The 17,443-nt window shown below is 37.4% G+C and overlaps 1 protein-coding gene across 7 annotated transcripts in view; it reads left to right on the forward strand.

The window, feature by feature from the left end:
* The window catches only part of CLGN (calmegin), a 33,322-nt gene that overhangs the window by 7,509 nt on the left and 8,370 nt on the right, over positions 1-17,443 (forward strand). For all 7 annotated transcript variants that reach the window (XM_054064784.1, XM_054064785.1, XM_054064789.1 and 4 more), the window contains 9 exons: positions 129-199; positions 3,239-3,297; positions 7,539-7,680; positions 8,495-8,576; positions 11,456-11,648; positions 13,430-13,619; positions 14,236-14,349; positions 14,964-15,120; positions 16,377-16,592. In XM_054064784.1, the coding sequence (XP_053920759.1) occupies positions 129-199; positions 3,239-3,297; positions 7,539-7,680; positions 8,495-8,576; positions 11,456-11,648; positions 13,430-13,619; positions 14,236-14,349; positions 14,964-15,120; positions 16,377-16,592 (1,224 nt within the window). The remainder of the gene's footprint in view (positions 1-128; positions 200-3,238; positions 3,298-7,538; positions 7,681-8,494; positions 8,577-11,455; positions 11,649-13,429; positions 13,620-14,235; positions 14,350-14,963; positions 15,121-16,376; positions 16,593-17,443) is intronic.

Consider the following 17,443-nt stretch of genomic DNA (forward strand, 5'->3'; position numbering starts at 1 on the left):
AGGCTGCTGGATATTTCTGATGAATGGAATCTGGTGGTCTAGAGCGAGTGCTTTTGGAGGTATGATAGTGTAGTTCAAATGGAAAATTGTAATTTGTGTTAGAGCGTGTATCTGCACATGTCTTGTAGGTTGTATACCAGACTCCAAAGCCAACTGGGGAAGTGTATTTTACAGAAACCTTTGATGAAGGATTGACTGGGTAAGTTTATGACTTAGAATTCTAAACTCTTTACTTTCAGCAGTTTATCTTGCAGTGGCAAGACTTAATTTGTATTCGTTTTTCTGCCAGTATCAGGGGTTAGAATTGGGAAAGCTGGTAATGCTTGCTCAAAAATACATCATAATGTTAAGCTGGCCAGTTAACATTTCAGGTATGATGCTATTTGTTGTGTTTTAAGGAAGCTTTTAATAAACTTTGGGTTTATGGACATTAAGAAAAATAATATAATTTAACGATTTATCCAGTTGAGTTTAACTAATTGCAAGGTGAAATGCATAGCCATTACACTGCAGTTTGCAGTCACAAACTCTTTCTTCACATGCACTTAGGCATGTGTAAGAGGGCAGAGCCTTCAGCATTATAGATAAAACCTCTATTGGGGAGATTTTTTTAGCAGGTTTTGTATTCATTTATTGTATTGCTTACCATACTGAGTAAGAATTAGATATTTATGAGACTACTGAAATGTTCCTAGGTAGTTTGACCTCACTGCATTGTAATTTTAGAAAAATCTTCAGGTTTATCTCAGTTAAGCCAGAAATTTGACTTATTTGTATCTTGCCATTTTTCTCCCAACAATATGGCAATGTAAGGTATAACTGGGTGACTTGTGTTGCTCAGTGAAAAGCTCTGCATTGTGAGCCATAGTCAGTTGCTACCAATGCACTGTCAATAAGAGAGAATGCAGTATATTACTATTTCTGGAATAGACTCACTACTTGCAGTTGGAAAACTACTTGGCTTTCAGTCCTCTTTCTAGCTGAAATGTAAAGAGTGTAGAACACAGAGGGAAAACAAATGAGTGTGACATAAATGTGATCTGTATGATCACTGACTTTTTATTTTTGAATCAAGCCAGGCTATTATACTATCTTTGGCAGCAGTTATGCGTGCATGCAGGTAGGATCTGTGGAGGCAGTAGAGATCCCTTTGAGAACTGGTGTGATGAGTACTTTCTTGCAATGTGAAAAGTTTTTAAACGTTTTAAGTGTTTTTCAATGACAAATCGGGTCTTATTATTGGTGTAGTTTTTTCCTGTACACTTTGATTCTGTTGAACAAAGAGATATCTCTTGATTTGTGAAGAATTATGAAAAAAAGGTGGTTTCACATGTTACTAAAGTGGATGGAATCAAAACTAACTCTCCTGTGAAAAGCCAAACAGAGAGGTGAAAGGAGATGCAATGCGCTACATTTGTTATGGTAGAACTTCAAGCTGCCTGTTTTTTTTTTACTTCCTGTGAGAAGCCTGAGATCCAGCTTCTGTAGGAGTGAGGTTATACCATCATAAGACAGGCCTGTTGAGGGTGCGTGATTTGAACTGTAAACAAAATAACATGGTAGCAGGCATCAGTTACTTCTGTAAGATTAAGTCTTACTCCACTTTTCCAGTTTTTTCTAAAGTGTTCTCTTCTGTAGAGTTACAGGGAACTTCAGGCCACTGAACATTAGTCTGTCATTATCACATTATGTCACATGTTCTTTCGTATTTTCTTATTTTTTGTTACATATTTAGACCAAATGTAGAAGGGGAAATAAGTTAACAAGCTCCCATCCTCAGTGTATCACTTGTCTTATTGATATGTCACTTCTAAATGTTAAGAAGTGCAATACAAAAGAGTACTAGTGATGTTAAGAAAACCAATAGAAGAGGTGATAAGGTTTGTTAAAATAAAGCACAAAACAATAAAACTACAGAACACTCAGCTGAAAACCTTGATTGACAAATGCAAAAGCTTAACTGGGATATCGGAGTGATATCATTCATCCCAATTTCTAGTTTTGTGAGATCTGTTCAAAGACTAGTTTGTCTTCCTACAAGTTACAATGCTTAGGATTTTTTGTTCTGTCTGTACATAATTTACATAAGAAAAGAAAGTATGGAACCAAGATATATGAGTAAATAAGCAGCATGTTGCTTCTCTTCCCTAAAATTGGAGAGAAGAGTACATAGAAACTGATCAGGTAAATCGCCAGGATAGGATAGCTTTTTTGAGAATGTGCCCTAAAAATCTCATGCATGACTTGTCAAGATGTGTTATTTCCGCATTGGTCTTTCTCCTGGTAGACCAAGGATCTAGTTTGCCATGTATAATGTGAAGCTTTTCCAGTGTCTCTGTTAACAGTGAACAAATCCAGCTGAAATTCAAGCAGAAAAGATAAAGTATTCATGCCTGAAATACTCTAGGCAAAGGATAGCTCGAAATGAATGGAAACAGTCCTTTACAGAATTGGTGGTGAGAGAGTAGTATTGTGGTTGATACAATGAAGAGTTCAGCGACACTGTTGCCTTAAGATATGCCTGTGTATGGCTCAGAGTAGAGCCCCTGTATGACCAGATGAGCGTGGACTACCCTTTTTTCCTTTTCTTTTGCCCCACCCTCCCCAGACCTCCTCTAGATGAACACTTTGTGTAGGCTCTGTGTGTTATCTTTTTGGTAACCTCAGTTTGATGAGTTTGCCTTGTTCATAGTATCAAGGAGATCAGGAGTTTGTCTGCCCTGTTGTGATCCCCATTGTGTGATCCATTTGGAATCTGTTCAGTACATTTGTCATTTTAACACTTGAAACGCTTCCCTTCCTCCTCAGCTATGTGTCTGTGTTGTTGCTGTCATAGTGTTAGGGTTTCTTTGGGTGATTTATATCTTTTGTTATATTCAAGGTTTTACACTTGAACCTTGCTATTTTCCATGTATCTCTGACATCATCTACGTATGTAACATTTTAACATTCTGCCAAGCTCAGGTTGTATATAAAACTGAAGTTTATTCAGAATAGTTGAATTACTTTAGAAATGTAATTGTATATTCATTTACATTCTTAGGTGGTATTTTGAAATGTCATATTAGACTAACCTGTATAATTTTTCATTTCGTGTTCTTTGAACTACAAAAAGTTCCATGATCCTGACTGTCAAAATCATTATCAGAGCCTAGTAGTGAAAGCTCTTTTTCCTGTGCTTCTTAAATAATACAGCTTTGCATAGATAGTTAAATGACCAGTGTGCTTCTTGTTTTAGGTGGGTGGTGTCTAAATCCAAGAAAGAAGACACAGATGATGACATTGCTAAATATGATGGTATGAAGTTTTAATGTTTACTTCCACTAGATAGTTTCCGATGTTCTGTTGCTTGTTGAGAAATAACTACCCTGTAAACTGAACTTATCCTTGAAAACCTAGATGACATAGGTCAAAAATATGTTAGCACGTATAATGATTGTTATCCTGAAGCTGAGATGTCAGATGTTGCTCGCTGGGTTACTTAGCGGGAAGATAATTTTTACTTTATCTCAGCTGTCTATTGCAGTGAAGGATATGAGAATACCCCCTGGGATCTGAATATTCACTATTGACTGTTTATCAATAGTGCTTCTTGAAAATTACTTTCTCTAAAATTGTGTTAGAGAGATTTACCACTTCAATTTCACTTATTAAATGTGTTTGGAAAGCAGCATGCTCCATAGAGTCATAAAATCATTTAAGTTGGAAAAGACCTTTAGGATCATCAAGTCCAGCCCTTAACCTAACACTGCCAAGTCGACCTCTAAACAGTGTCCCTAAGCAGCACATCTACATATCTTTTTAAATACCTCCAGGAATGGTGACTCAACCACTTTCCTGGGCAGCCCTTTCCAGTACTTGACAACTCTTTCTGTGAAAATTTTTTTTCTAATATCCAATCTAAATTTACCCTGGTGCAGTTTGAGGCTACTTCCTCTTGTCCTATTCCTTGACACTTGGGAGAAGAGACCAGCACCCAACCTCACTACAACTTCCTTTCAGGTAGTTGTAGAGAATAGTAAGGTCTACCCTCAAGTCTCCTCCAGACTAAACAATCCCAGTTCCCTCAGCTGCTCCTCTTAAGACTCGTGCTCCAGACCCTTCACCAGCTTTGTTGCCCTCTTCTGGACAAGATCCAGTAGCTCAATGGTATTTTTGCACTGAGGAGCCCAAAACTGAACACAATATTCAAGGTGCATCCTCACCGGCACTGAGTACAGGAGGACAATTGCTTTCCTAGTCCTGCTGCTTTGGATTGAAAGGGACTTTTAAAGGTCATCTAGTCCACCCCCCTGCAATGTGCAGGAACATCAGCTCTATCAAGTTGCATGGAGCCCCTTCCTGCCTGACTTAAAATATGTCCAGTGATGGATGGGGCTTCTACCACCTTTCTGGGTAATCTATTCCAGTGTTTCACCACCCTCATCATAAAAAAAATTCTTATATCTAGTCTAAATCTATCCCCTTTTAGTTTAAAACCATTACTCCTTGTCCTATTGCACCAGGCCCTGCCAGAAAGTTGGTCTCCACAACTCTTGTAGGCCCCCTGTAAGTACTGAAAGGCCACAATGAGATCTCCCCGGAGCCTTCTCGTCTCCAGGCTGAACAACCTCAGAGGAAGTCTCTGCTGCAAAAGAAAACTATTTGCTTCTGCTTTAAGTCAAATGAAATCAATTAATGTTAATAGAAAGTGGTAAGCAAATATGATTTGTAGGACTTTGGTGTGCCAGACAGTCCAGAACAGTTGTGTTTAGGTTTCGCAGTTACCAGAAATAACTCAAAAATTAAGAAGTAGCAGAGTAGATGTCTGTACAGATGAGATCCTTAGAACTGACATCTCTCTGATTACTTGGCCTCATATTAGGTAGATATTGTCTCTAGTGTCCAAACAATCATATTTGTTTAAGACACACAAACAAGTCAACATTTAAAAAGCCTATGGTGTAAAGACTTTTTTGAACTATTTTCCAATGTAATTTTTTTTGGTTGTGTTGTTTTGTCTGGCATTATTGCTTGGTCTTAGTTTCCAGGCAGGAACAATATTGAAAAGGAGGGAATTTTCCTCCCTCGCATTTAGCAGACTAGAAGAAACTAGGGATTTGTTGCTGACATACATATCTGCCCTTCCTTAATGACCTTTCACAAATTGCACTTCAGTTGAACAGAAGTAAAAAGCTGTTTCATTTGGATTTCACGGTTTATGAATCTTCTCTAAAAACACGTGCTGAAGAACTCATTATGTTTTCTTCCTCTTGTTCACGTTGACACAGGCTTTTATCAAGATTATAGTGAAATGTAACAGAAATATGTCTTTTGGGCTGGTTTCGTTCCTGGGAAAAAAAAATCAGTGAATCTGGTGCTGTTCTGAGAAAATATAACATCCCTTTTAGAACCCTTGTTCTTTGGATGTTACCCACATGTGTAGTCTAACTTTATTTTTCCCAAACTTGGAGAAATTATAATTATATAAGCTTTTATTTTGAAAGCTGTAGGCTTGTTTGTTTGTATTTAAGGTCAAATCTGATAATTCTTGGAAAGACTTTGCAGGGGGGTGGGGAAGCTTCAGCACCCATGTGATTAGATTTGACCTGAAAGATCCTCATTCTGTATAAGCAGGAGGGGAAGAACCACGTAGGTATCTTTCTTTCCCAGTGCCTTGTGACTAATGTTTTTTTATGTGATGATGGTACAAACAAATCTAAAATCTGGAGAGGTATTTTGTATTCCTGTAGGTATTGTGGGATACCACAGTCTACAGATACAGATCTACAATATTAATGTTTTCTTGTAGATTTCTGTATATTAGGGAAGAGCAAGGAATAATGTGTACTTTACACATGTTCTGTCTTTCAAATACTGAAAACCATCGTTATCTTAATTTGCTATGACATATATCTTTTTGGTGAGATGAGAGAGTGTTTTTTTCTGTCTAGAGCTATGCACACCCAGCGTGTAGGAATCTGTTTAATTATCTGCCAATTTCTTAAGGCTGAAATAGATTTATTTTTTTTTTTACAATAAAACTCACTAAGTATCAACCAGAGCTTTGAAATAGTGGATATATTAGTGGCACAATGAATAAAATTATTTATCTAAAACGTGTTGATTCTTTCATACAGTGTTAAGCAGAAATCCAGTGGGTATTCAGTCATGCTTGTGCAATAAATAGCATTAAATTTTGTGATGTAAAAATATTTTGTTATTTACACATTTGTATTTGATTTGTTTACTTTAGGGTGGGTTATCATAAGGGTGTGGTTCTTTCCTACTTTGCAGTCTATGGCTGACTTTTAAGTTTTAGTCAGAAAATTCAGTTTTACACATAAAACTGAGATTTTGATTATTTTCTTTCTTTTAGCGCTAACAGGTTTGAAACTGGGATTTTTACTGCTGTAGTAACAGCTACTTGAGGAAAGCAAAATTAAAAAGCTTGTGATTTTTTTGTTGTTACAACTACTTTCCCTTTTTTTCCTTAAGCTTTCTTTCCTCCTTGCCAGAACATTGGGTTCAGTGAATATTTGGCATGATCATTTTTATTTTATCTTCTAACTATGGAGCTGGAATTCTTATGGTTTGCAGTTCCTGAAAAGTGCTGGTTAAAACATACTGTCAGTCATTTGATAGAAAGATACGAGCAACAAATGTGTACCATGACTATTTTTTTAAGATCAGCGCTGTAGAGCAGTCAGTTTTGGCAAATGAAAGCTGGACTTGTGTAATTTCATTTATATATCCAGGGTGGAACTACCAGTAATCATAGAACCATAGAATCTTTTAGGTTGGAAGGGACCTTTACAGATCATCTAGTCCAACCAGTCTAGGGACATGTTTAACTGGATCAGGTTGCTCAGACTCCATCCAACCTGTCCTTGAATGTTTCCAGGGATGGGGCCTCCAAGACCTCTCTGGGCAACCTGTTCCAGTGTTTCACCGCCCTCATTGTTAAAAATTTCGTCCTCGTATCCAGCCTAAATCTGTCCTCCCTCAATTTAAAACCATTACTCCTTGTCCCATCACAACAGGTTTTGCTAAAAGGTCTGTCTCCATCTTTCCTGTAGGCCCCCTTTAAGTACTAGAAAAAGTACTGTAAGGTCTTCTTGCAGCCTAAATAATAATGGAAGGCGTGTACAGCTGCTGTGCCATGGGGGAAAAATAGTATTATTACTTTGAATTATTAATCTTTGTTGTATTGAACAGACAATTGAATGTATTGGTTAAGCACTTACAAACGTGCTCGCTGGTTCTTAAAAGTGGATCTGGATACAAGGTCTGCTACCAAGCCTCAGAGTCCTCAGCTGCATGACCCTGGCTTCTCAGTTACTCACACTTGCCAAAATACTTCACGAACATTTGAAGAGCATTTTCTGTATGAACTGGATGATTATTCTTTAACTTATTTGACATCAGATGTCAAGATTCCTTTCCTGCTTTGGCCGCTGGTCTTTATTTGCTGTTAAGTCTTTGATTTCAACAAAGCTATGATTTCTTAATTCAGCCTACATTTTTTTTCAAATTTTCTCTGTGTGTTTTCATTTTAGGAAGATGGGAGGTAGAAGAGCTGAAAGAAAACACAGTGCCTGGAGACAGAGGATTAGTGTTAAAATCAGTGGCAAAGCATCATGCAATATCAGCTATGCTAACAAAGGCATTTGTTTTCGATGATAAACCTTTGATTGTCCAGTAAGTAATCCCTAAGAGTGTTTTTACTTTTATTATTATTCAAATCTTTAAGTCAAGAAAGTGATGGGAATCCCTGAAGAAAAATACTGACTTCATATAGCGTGACCTGTCATATCCAGAGCTATCAGAACTGGTACTATAATGATTAATATATAATCAAGCAAGATTGTAGTACAAGCATTAGTAAGTGGTATTTCAACTCTTTTGAAATATATTTGGGCAGAAATCTAATATTTTACAAGATTGCTGAAAAAAACTAATCAAGTTTCAGCCTTACTGTAATAGAACTAAATCTTATGTAGTTTGAGTATAGGGATTTTCCACTTACAGAATACTATGTAGCTCCATAAAAGCAACTTGAATCTTGAACCCTTTGTAGCACTGTTAATGAAGATTTGCGCCCTGGGAATGTGTGTACTTTTTTCTGATATTCAGACTCGCTTTTTTGTTCGATAGAGACATATACAGATAATTCCTTTGACTAAATTCAGTCTCCCATATGGGCACTTTCAAAGATGGCATCAACTTCGTAGAACTCATGCCCATTTCTACCTCGCTTTCATGTTTGCAGGTTGGTTGATACCACCGTGAAGCGTTTCTTCCTGGTGGTACCAGCTGTAGCAATTGCTAGTGTAGTGGTTTTTGACTGGCATTGCTGCTGTATTAGCTTGTGTGGTAATTAAAACCTGTACAAGTGTTTTGACAGTAGTGACTAATTCACAGGCTTAATATATTCGTAATTATAACTGCAGATTAGAAGTTAATTTGTATTTGTCTGATACTTGGAATTTTTTTTAACTTGCTCTTTGTCTAGATACGAAGTGAATTTTCAAGAAGGCATCGACTGTGGCGGTGCATATATTAAACTTCTCTCTAGTAGTGATGACTTGAATCTGGTACGTCTCCTTACTTAACAGTTGCCATCAGTTGTTCATCTGAGGAATGCATAATTATTCTTGTGAAACGTCGATAAGAAATGAATTCCTAATGCATCCTAAATACTTCCTAAATGTTTAGGCAGAAGATAATACACATATAATTGATTATATATATACACATAAAACTTTTGGAGTTGTGCATTTTGTTCTGGTGTAATATTTGTTAATGTTGTTCTTGTTATGATTTCCATTTATTTTAAATAAACTTATAGGCAGTTTAAAACTTTAAGTAAGCTATTGATATCTGCATTCACACGCAAAAAAAAAATCTTAATATGTGAATTTCGCAAGGTTAGAATGAATGATTTGCTCTGATTAACATGCTCCTTTTACTTTTGCCCAAGTGATGTCTTGTACCCAGGAGAAAGGACTTTGGTATCTGTTTAGTCTGTCTTTCTGCAATAACAGAAGCTACAGAATCTCAACTTGTAACTTGTATACCTTTTTTTTGTTTTCACTGCATGGTGTACAACGTGGAGTCTTAGAAAGGGCCACAACTTTGATTTAAAAACTGAAAGTGATGGAGAATCTCTGTTCCTAGGAAATGTCTGACTGATAAGGTGTGAAAAATTAACAAGTGCCTTAGTATGTTGGGCCATTTTGTAGATCGTTTCTCAGTATATTGATGTGAACCCGCCTGCCCTTGCCAAACCTGTCTGCAGAACTCTTTATTACTATGTCAATGCAATCAGGTATTTCTGGCTGCCTGTTCTAACCAAGTCACAGTTCTAGCACATGCAAACTAGTTGTTTGTGCTTTTAATAATTTCTGCCGTTACACGGGAGTGTAGATATAAGCTGCTTAGCCTGTGATGGAGGATATTCTAGCAACTCTTTTTTTTTTTTCCACATTCAGAAGTGGCAGTGATTTGTGGCCTAGGAGCTTGTGCAACGCAACTGTTGTGTTGACAGAGTAGAGATGGCTGCTATATAGGACAGTTGCTGCTGTGATTAAAGCTGGTTTTTTGGTATATAGCAGCAATACAGAATAGGATTACACATTTAGGCAGAGTTGGAATGACCGGTGGGGGTTCAAAATGTTAAACCATGAGGTAGGAGGAACTTGCGTTGACTTGGCAGTACAAATGTGAAGTGAGAAGGGTTCTTCCAATCCTGAAGCAGGTTGCTGTGGCCACTTAAGAGCTGACTATCCTAACTGCTACATGTTTGTGGCTGACTGATCATGTTGAGTCAATGTTCAGTAGTGTAATGATAGAAGCTTGCAAGGCAATCATGGTTACATCCTGTATAGGTTGTAGAAGTTGTTGGGTTTGAGATTCACCAGGCTACACTATTTGCTCACTAAGATTTGGTAAGCTAGAAAGGCGACCCTATGGCCAAACCAATAGGGAATAGTCTGGAAAAAACTCGTTGCAGGATTGCAGGCAGAATTCATAATTTCCTCTCTGGGTAAGATTTTTCATCCATGCTTTTATCCCTGAGATGTCTGTGGCTATGGCTGCTGCCTTGAGCGGTGGGGCCATAACCTTGACTTTCAAGTACTGAGGAGAACAGCAGTCAAGTGTGATGCCCTGTCTAGGTGTAAAATGAAAAGGAGATTGTTCAGGACAGGCTCAAGACATTGCTTGACCTGACCTGCAAACCAGCAATCAGGAAGAACCCACTTATCAGTGAGACCCTTTATGACATATAAAGGATAATATGCACCTCTGCAAGAGTCTAGGAGATGGTGACATACATAAGAAATTGCTTGTAAGCATTTCTAAAGATGTATTCACAAAAGCTGCAGTGCAACTTCCTAGTGTTCTTCCTTTTTCCTAAAATTTATATGCCAGTCTGTGTTTTATGCTCAGCTTGAGTACTAACAGACAGCTATTAAAAACGCAGACTGTAGAAAAGCAAACAGAGGCATGACATCTTTCATAGTGGAAAGACGTGTAAAGGATAGTAAAACTGAAAAGTTTTACATTTTAAAAGAAGGCGTGAGACCAAGATCTTCGGCTCAGTTATACATGAAACTGCAATTCCCTGGTATCTGTCATCTTACTAGAAGGTTGTCATGAGTTCACCCTGCCTGGATGCCAGGTGCTCACCAAGCTCCTCTATCACTCGCCCTCCTCAGCTGGACAGGGGTGAGAAAATATTATGAACAGCTGGTGGGTTGAGATAAGGACAGGTTGATCACTTAGCAATTACTGTCATGGGTGAAGCAGACTCAGATTCTGGGAAATTAATTTATTACCAACCAAATCTGTCACTGTTCAATGTTGTAAAAGGGACCAAACTTAAAATACATGTACTTCTGTAGTGCGTAAAGTAAAAATGTTTTACTTTACATTCCAAAAATTTAACAATACAGGCTAATTTCGAGGAATACACTAATGCTAGAATGTATCTTTCAAGAGAAAACTTCCAGGAATCAAGTGGTTTTCTTCAAGCAATTGCACAATAAAAGGCGTCATGTTTACTGCATATTTCAAATACAGAGCTCATATAAATAGTTGAAAAATACCAACATAGCTAAATAGCTCAGTAAAATTGATATGAACAACTGTAACTTGTTCCTGTCCCTCTTTTACAGTAATGTTTGTAGAAGGTTACAGATACTTGAGTGTTTTAATTTGTGATAGGCTTTTACACTTAATATAAGGGTAAGGTCTAAATACATATATTCTTCTTCCTTGAAGAGGATTAAGTGATCTCTTTGGTTAGTCCATTCCCTGAGAAAAGAGAGCACTCGGCAACTCAAGAGGACCATTCCATTCCTACCAGTTTTCAGAACTAGGCTCTATGCCACAGCATCAAGGAAAATTAGCACCCAAAATGATTTTGTAAAATGTACAGTATAACACATGCTCAGCTTTCTTGCTTCTACAGGAATACTTTTTTGACAAAACACCTTATACTATTATGTTTGGACCAGATAAATGTGGCGAAGTTTACAAACTACACTTGATCTTCCGACATAAGAACCCTAAAACTGGAGAATATGATGAAAAACATGCAAAACGTCCTGATGTAGACCTAAAAAAATTCTATTTGGACAAGAAGACGCATCTCTATACACTTGGTATTGTTTAATTCTTATAATTTTAAATTGGAAAGGAGAGATTAAAAGCATGTTTCTGTCCACTAAAGCTCTGTATTTTCATCTGCTTTTTTGTTTGTAATAGTCTGTTAATTCTGAAGGATGGTTGCTTAATGATTTGAGGGTAAATGATTTAATGACTGCCCTTGAATCATTTAATGACTGAACTTAACTGTAGGACATAAAAGTAGCTTTGAAATGCTTGTTTAATATTCAGTACAGGAAAAAACGTATCAGCCCTGGCCAGCCTTTAGCGTGAAGAATTGATTAATTCCTTCAGTACTTATTATAATAAAAACATTCCTTTTTGTTAAGGAAGATATTAAAAGACATATAACTGTCTAATATTCTAGAAAGGTGTCAGAGTTCACAGGAGCTCTGTTAAATCTGCAACGTGCCGCACTTGGCTCCTCCATATGTTGGGAGTTCTCATTAACTCGTGTGTCTGCAGTAGTGTACATGAACAGATATGTTACTGCATTCTCTGAAGATGAATGAATATTGGCTGGTTTTAATTCATGTCACATCTCTTTCTGTACCAATGAACGGTATAACAGAGATGGAAGTTTAGTTTCTTAGTTTCTTTATTCCCCTCTCTTTCTAATTTCTGAGGAAGACTAAATGAGCAGAGAACAACAGGCTCATCTGTAGCATACTGCAAATCCAGCAAAATTGACTGTAGAATCCTTTGGGTTGGAAGGGACCTTTTACAGGTTATCTAGTCCAAGCCTTCTGCAAGAGCAATGGTATCTTCCACTCCATCAGGTTGCTCAGACCCCATCCAACCTGTCCTTGAATGTTTCCAGGGATGGGGCCCTCCACTCCTTCACTGGGAAACCTGTTCCAGTGTTTCACCACCCTCATTGTTAAAAATTTCTTCCTCGTATCCAGCCTAAATCTGTCCTCCCTCAGTTCAAAACCATTCCTCCTTGTCCCATCGCAACAGATCTTGCTAAAAAGTCTGTCCCCATCTTTCTTGTAGGCCCCTTTTTAATACTAGAAGGCTGCTATAAGGTCTTCTTACAGCCTAAATAATAATGGAAGGTGTGTACAACTGCTGTGCCATGGGGGAAAAATAGTATTTTTACTTTGAATTATTAATCTTTGTTGTATTGAACAGACAATTGAATGTACTGGTTAAGCACTTACAAATGTGCTCACTGGTTCTTAGAAGTGGATCTGGATACAACATCTGCTGCCAAGCCTGAGAGTCCTCCCTTGTGTGACCCTGGCTTCTCAGTTACGCTTTCTAAAGTACTTTACAGACATTTGAAGTGTTTTCTGTATTCGCAGTTTGGCACTTTAGAAGAATGGCTATCAGAGATTTCAGTTAGAGAATATATTGCATTGATGACCCGTCAGCTGTGTTACAGATGCAATTCTTGTGTTTCCTTGCTTCCAAGTGCGAAATTGTAATTTGTTTGCAGAGGTTAGTCTGTTATGGTCTGTATTTTTAAAGAAACAAATAAAGCAAAATTTTAGCCAGGTGTTAGGTTTTCGCAAAACCTATTAGAATGTGCTTGGATGTCTTTCAGCAACTGAATTTGCTAGAGGTCTCATTTTTGGGAGCCTAATGCTGGTCATACATTACTGCAGTAGCAACTGTAATGTTTTGTGTCCAGACCCAATACCTGAGTGGGGAGTCGGTCTCCTGCTCCTGTTCACTGTTAGTTGTCCAAGTCTGTGCTTATCGTACAGGTTTTGGTTAATGATATTTATAAACTTATTCCCTTATTTCTTTAATACAAATTTTTTCTGTTTAGTGATAAAACCAGATGATACATTTGAAATGTTAATTGACCAATCGGTTGTCAGTAAAGGAAGTCTTCTTAGCGATATGGTACCTCCAGTAAACCCTCCCAAAGTAGTAGACGATCCTAGTGATAAGAAGCCTGATGATTGGGATGAAAGACCGAAAATACCTGATCCAAATGCTGTCAAACCGGATGACTGGTAAGGAGAACATTTTTATCTGTATGATACCTTTCACATGCAAGTTACTCTTTTGGAAGATTTGACTAGTTTTATTTTTTGCTAATGAGAACTGAGATATGTTTCACTACTGAAAGCACTAAAGTTTGGAAACATGATTGAGGCATCTACAAGGGGCTGGTTATGCTCTAAGGATAGAAATAAATATTGTGCTTTTTGCTAATTTTCTACCTTTCATGGTTGCAATTAATAACTGCTATTACTTGAAAGCTTAGGATGAGGGATTTTTTTCACCATATAGTCTTAATTTGTACTCAATGATTTCTGTGTTGTTCTATGGGAACTACAGTTCATAGGACAATTCAGGAAGAGGAGGGAAAAACATAGTGGGAATACCTGACTGACAGCTGCCAGTTCCTGGCAGTGATTTCTGGGCTAAGTAGTACTTCAAAACAATATATATATAATTCGTGTATTTGTAAAGAGATAATTGGATGTCTAATTCACACGATGAGCATATCTAATTCTGTTGAGCCTTTGAAAATCATCCCTTTTGTGCCAGTTACTGTCCTCTGAACAGAATATTGGTTCAAAATCAGGTTCTGTTGTATTTTCTAACGTAAGCCTGTAATTGAAGGGATGAAGATGAGCCTGCCAAAATAGAAGATCCTGATGCTGTTAAGCCTGAGGGATGGCTTGATGATGAACCACAATATGTTCCAGACCCTAATGCAAAAAAGCCAAAGGACTGGTAAGAGCTTGATTGATAAGTGCAGGTTGTCAACATGTCTTGTAGATAAGCCTGCCTGTTCTCTGGCAAATTGAATTGTAGATCAGAAGTCAATCCCAATCTCATAGTCTTTTGAGGTAGTAAGTTGGAATATATAACATATGGCAAAATATTTGTTGTTTTGGGGGGCTGCTTTTACAAAAACATGAACGTGTCAATTGCCTTTTGTTTTCTGAAGACATATAAACAAAAACCATAATGTGAAGGACCCCTTTGAAAGAACTTGCTACTGTGTTAGACCATGAAACAGTTTAAGTTGATACCTCAAAATGGTATATTAGTTTGAAATGGATCTAAGTGTCTTACAGAGAAGTGTTTCAAACTGTCTGCAGATGCAGGAATATAATTGCATTCAGACATGCTGTGGTAGTTATGAACTTGTAGCCTTTAAAAACGAAAAAGGATGTAGCACTGCTTTAAAAAGTGTTTATACTGTTGGGTAGAGTTCTGTGAGCTGGTCCAAATTCTGAGATGGTTATAGCAAAATGTGTGTGGACCCCAACTTCAGTCTGACTGCAAGTGTTCAGACTCATCAGTCTCTCATATCAGTTGTTTGTAATTTTTATCCTCTGTAGGGATGAAGAAATGGATGGGGAGTGGGAAGCCCCTCAGATCCCTAATCCAAAATGTGAGACTGCCCCTGGTTGTGGCCCTTGGGTGCGTCCCATGAAGAATAACTCAAAATATAAAGGAAAATGGAAAGCACCTCTGATAGATAATCCTAACTATCAGGTAATAGCAACATCGTAGATTATTGTTAAAAGGTACAGAGCTCAATAGAGCAGGCGAGTCAAAGTAATGTGTTTGTCTAGGCTTTTATACAGCATATTTATATTTTAGACTGAGTCTGAACACCCTTACTAAATGCATTCAGCTGTTTTGTATTTAGCTTGGGTTTTTTTCCCTTTAAGAATACTGGAAAATAAAAATGCTTCCTCTATTAGAACAATTTCTCTGTTAAAAGGTGCTTTTGCAATGATTTGCACTGGTACCATTTATTTTAATATACTCTGTAGAGTTGTATTCTGAATTAAGTTATCGTTTAATGAAATATCTTGTTGGGGTTTTAAGTGCGAGTCTCTTAAAGGAACAGATTATTAAAAAACTGAAGCCTTCCGGTAAGCAGACTGACTTACTAATTCTGTTTTAGTGGAAGCATCAATTTTAGATAATTAAATTCCTCGTCTCCTCCCCCAGATACAAGAGATAATCAGTTGGATATTAGAGTTACTTTGTATTACTTATGGCTGGGAAGTACTTGAATCTAATTTCTTTGAGCTTAAGATCGTAAGCACATTTGTAAATAAAATTTGACTCTAATTTACACAGGTATCATAAGGTTGAATTTTCCTTCCCTAAAATTTCCCCTAGTTCTTCTGGTTACAGTAGCTGTCCATTTATGTACATGTACTGGAAGGGACCATGTGGATCATAGGATGTAGTTCCCCTGCAGTCTTAGGCCACCAGACAACAGATGCTTACCCCAGAGGATTCCATCACTGGCACAAATTATTGACCAGTGCCCAGTAGAAAAGTGTATATACAGTATTGATGAGTGAAAGCTGAAATTATATATTATGCAAGGAGAGACTAGGGAAAGAAGTAATACCAATGTCTTATTTTCCTGCAGTGTTAGGAAATTTGTTTCCTAGAATTTGTCTAGGAAGTTTACAAAGACTGTGCTTGGAATCACCAGTACGAGGAAGAACAGAGATTCTTTGTACAGTCAGTTTTTACTGTACTACCTCCCCCCCCCCAAAAAATAAACAATTTAAGAGGTCTGCCCTTAGCTAGAAAATTGGGACCCATCTGCCAAAATCCTATAGGCTATTTCCAATTCTGGTTTTATGTAGATTAAACTCTACTGACAGTCTTTTTAAATAAGGCATTTTAAATAGTTAGGGAATTCTAATTATTTTAAAATTTGTTTCACAGTTTGTTTTTTAGTGAGGTACAGGTAATGTAATTACATTTTTTTTCCTTAAAAGGGAATCTGGAGCCCTCGGAAAATACCTAACCCAGCCTACTTTGAAGATCTCCACCCATTCAAGATGACCGCTATCAGTGCTATTGGTTTAGAACTCTGGTCTATGACATCCGATATCTACTTCGATAACTTCATTATATGTTCCGAAAAAGAAGTAGCAGATCGTTGGGCGGCAGATGGCTGGGGCTTGAAGAATTTAGTAGCAAGTGCTAACAAGGTATAAACTTTACTATATTCGTGGTAGGAATATGTGCTATTGTAAGAATTTTCTGTCAATTAATGCTGACAGAATAATGATTTGCCTGAAATTAATAGTTTTGCTGAGTAACTGTGATAGGGTTTTTTTTCCCTCATAGTTTGGCTTTTTACCTTTCCCAAGATCAAGATCCTCTTGAAGTTAAAAAGGTATAACTTTTGACTTAAAACACCTAGGGAGAAATTTTTTTCACTATAGTTAATGGATCTTCTGCTCTTCACAGTAATGCCAGAAATTCAGTACCTGTGCAGAATGAACAATGTCTGTAAAAATGCCGTTTAAAAGAAAACATGCTATCAGAGGCACATTCTGTAACTTTCAAAAGACACAATTGCTTAGATGAAACTTAACTCTAACTTAAATCAAAATATTCTGCTTTTTGTAAGAGGAACCACTTCTTCTATTACTTTCAACAAGTGGAAGCTGAATCAGTTACAGTCAAATACCTCTTCTTTTTTCTTTTCACTTGTGGTTAACCCCATTGTATATGTTCTTTAGACGTTCCCTTCACCGTGAGGAATGGATAAATGTTCATGTGTTTTTCATATTAATAGTTTTAGCCATTTCCTGCTTATATGTATGTTATGCAGCTCTGAAAATGGTGCACGTATGTTTATGGAGCTGCATCTGTTCTTCTGTTTCTATGTATGCATACACATTTTGTTTGTATACCTCATTTGGCCAGCCATCACGGTTTTTTTGAAGATCTCTTTCTTGTGGATGAACTTGTCCTGACATACGGGACATGAGCCCCTCTAGTGGCTGCCTTTACTGACTACAGTTTCTTTCTAACAGCCCTGTATTTTCTTTGA

Source organism: Cuculus canorus, chromosome 4 (assembly GCF_017976375.1).
Source record: "Cuculus canorus isolate bCucCan1 chromosome 4, bCucCan1.pri, whole genome shotgun sequence".
In the NCBI taxonomy this organism is placed as follows: Eukaryota; Metazoa; Chordata; class Aves; order Cuculiformes; family Cuculidae; genus Cuculus; species Cuculus canorus.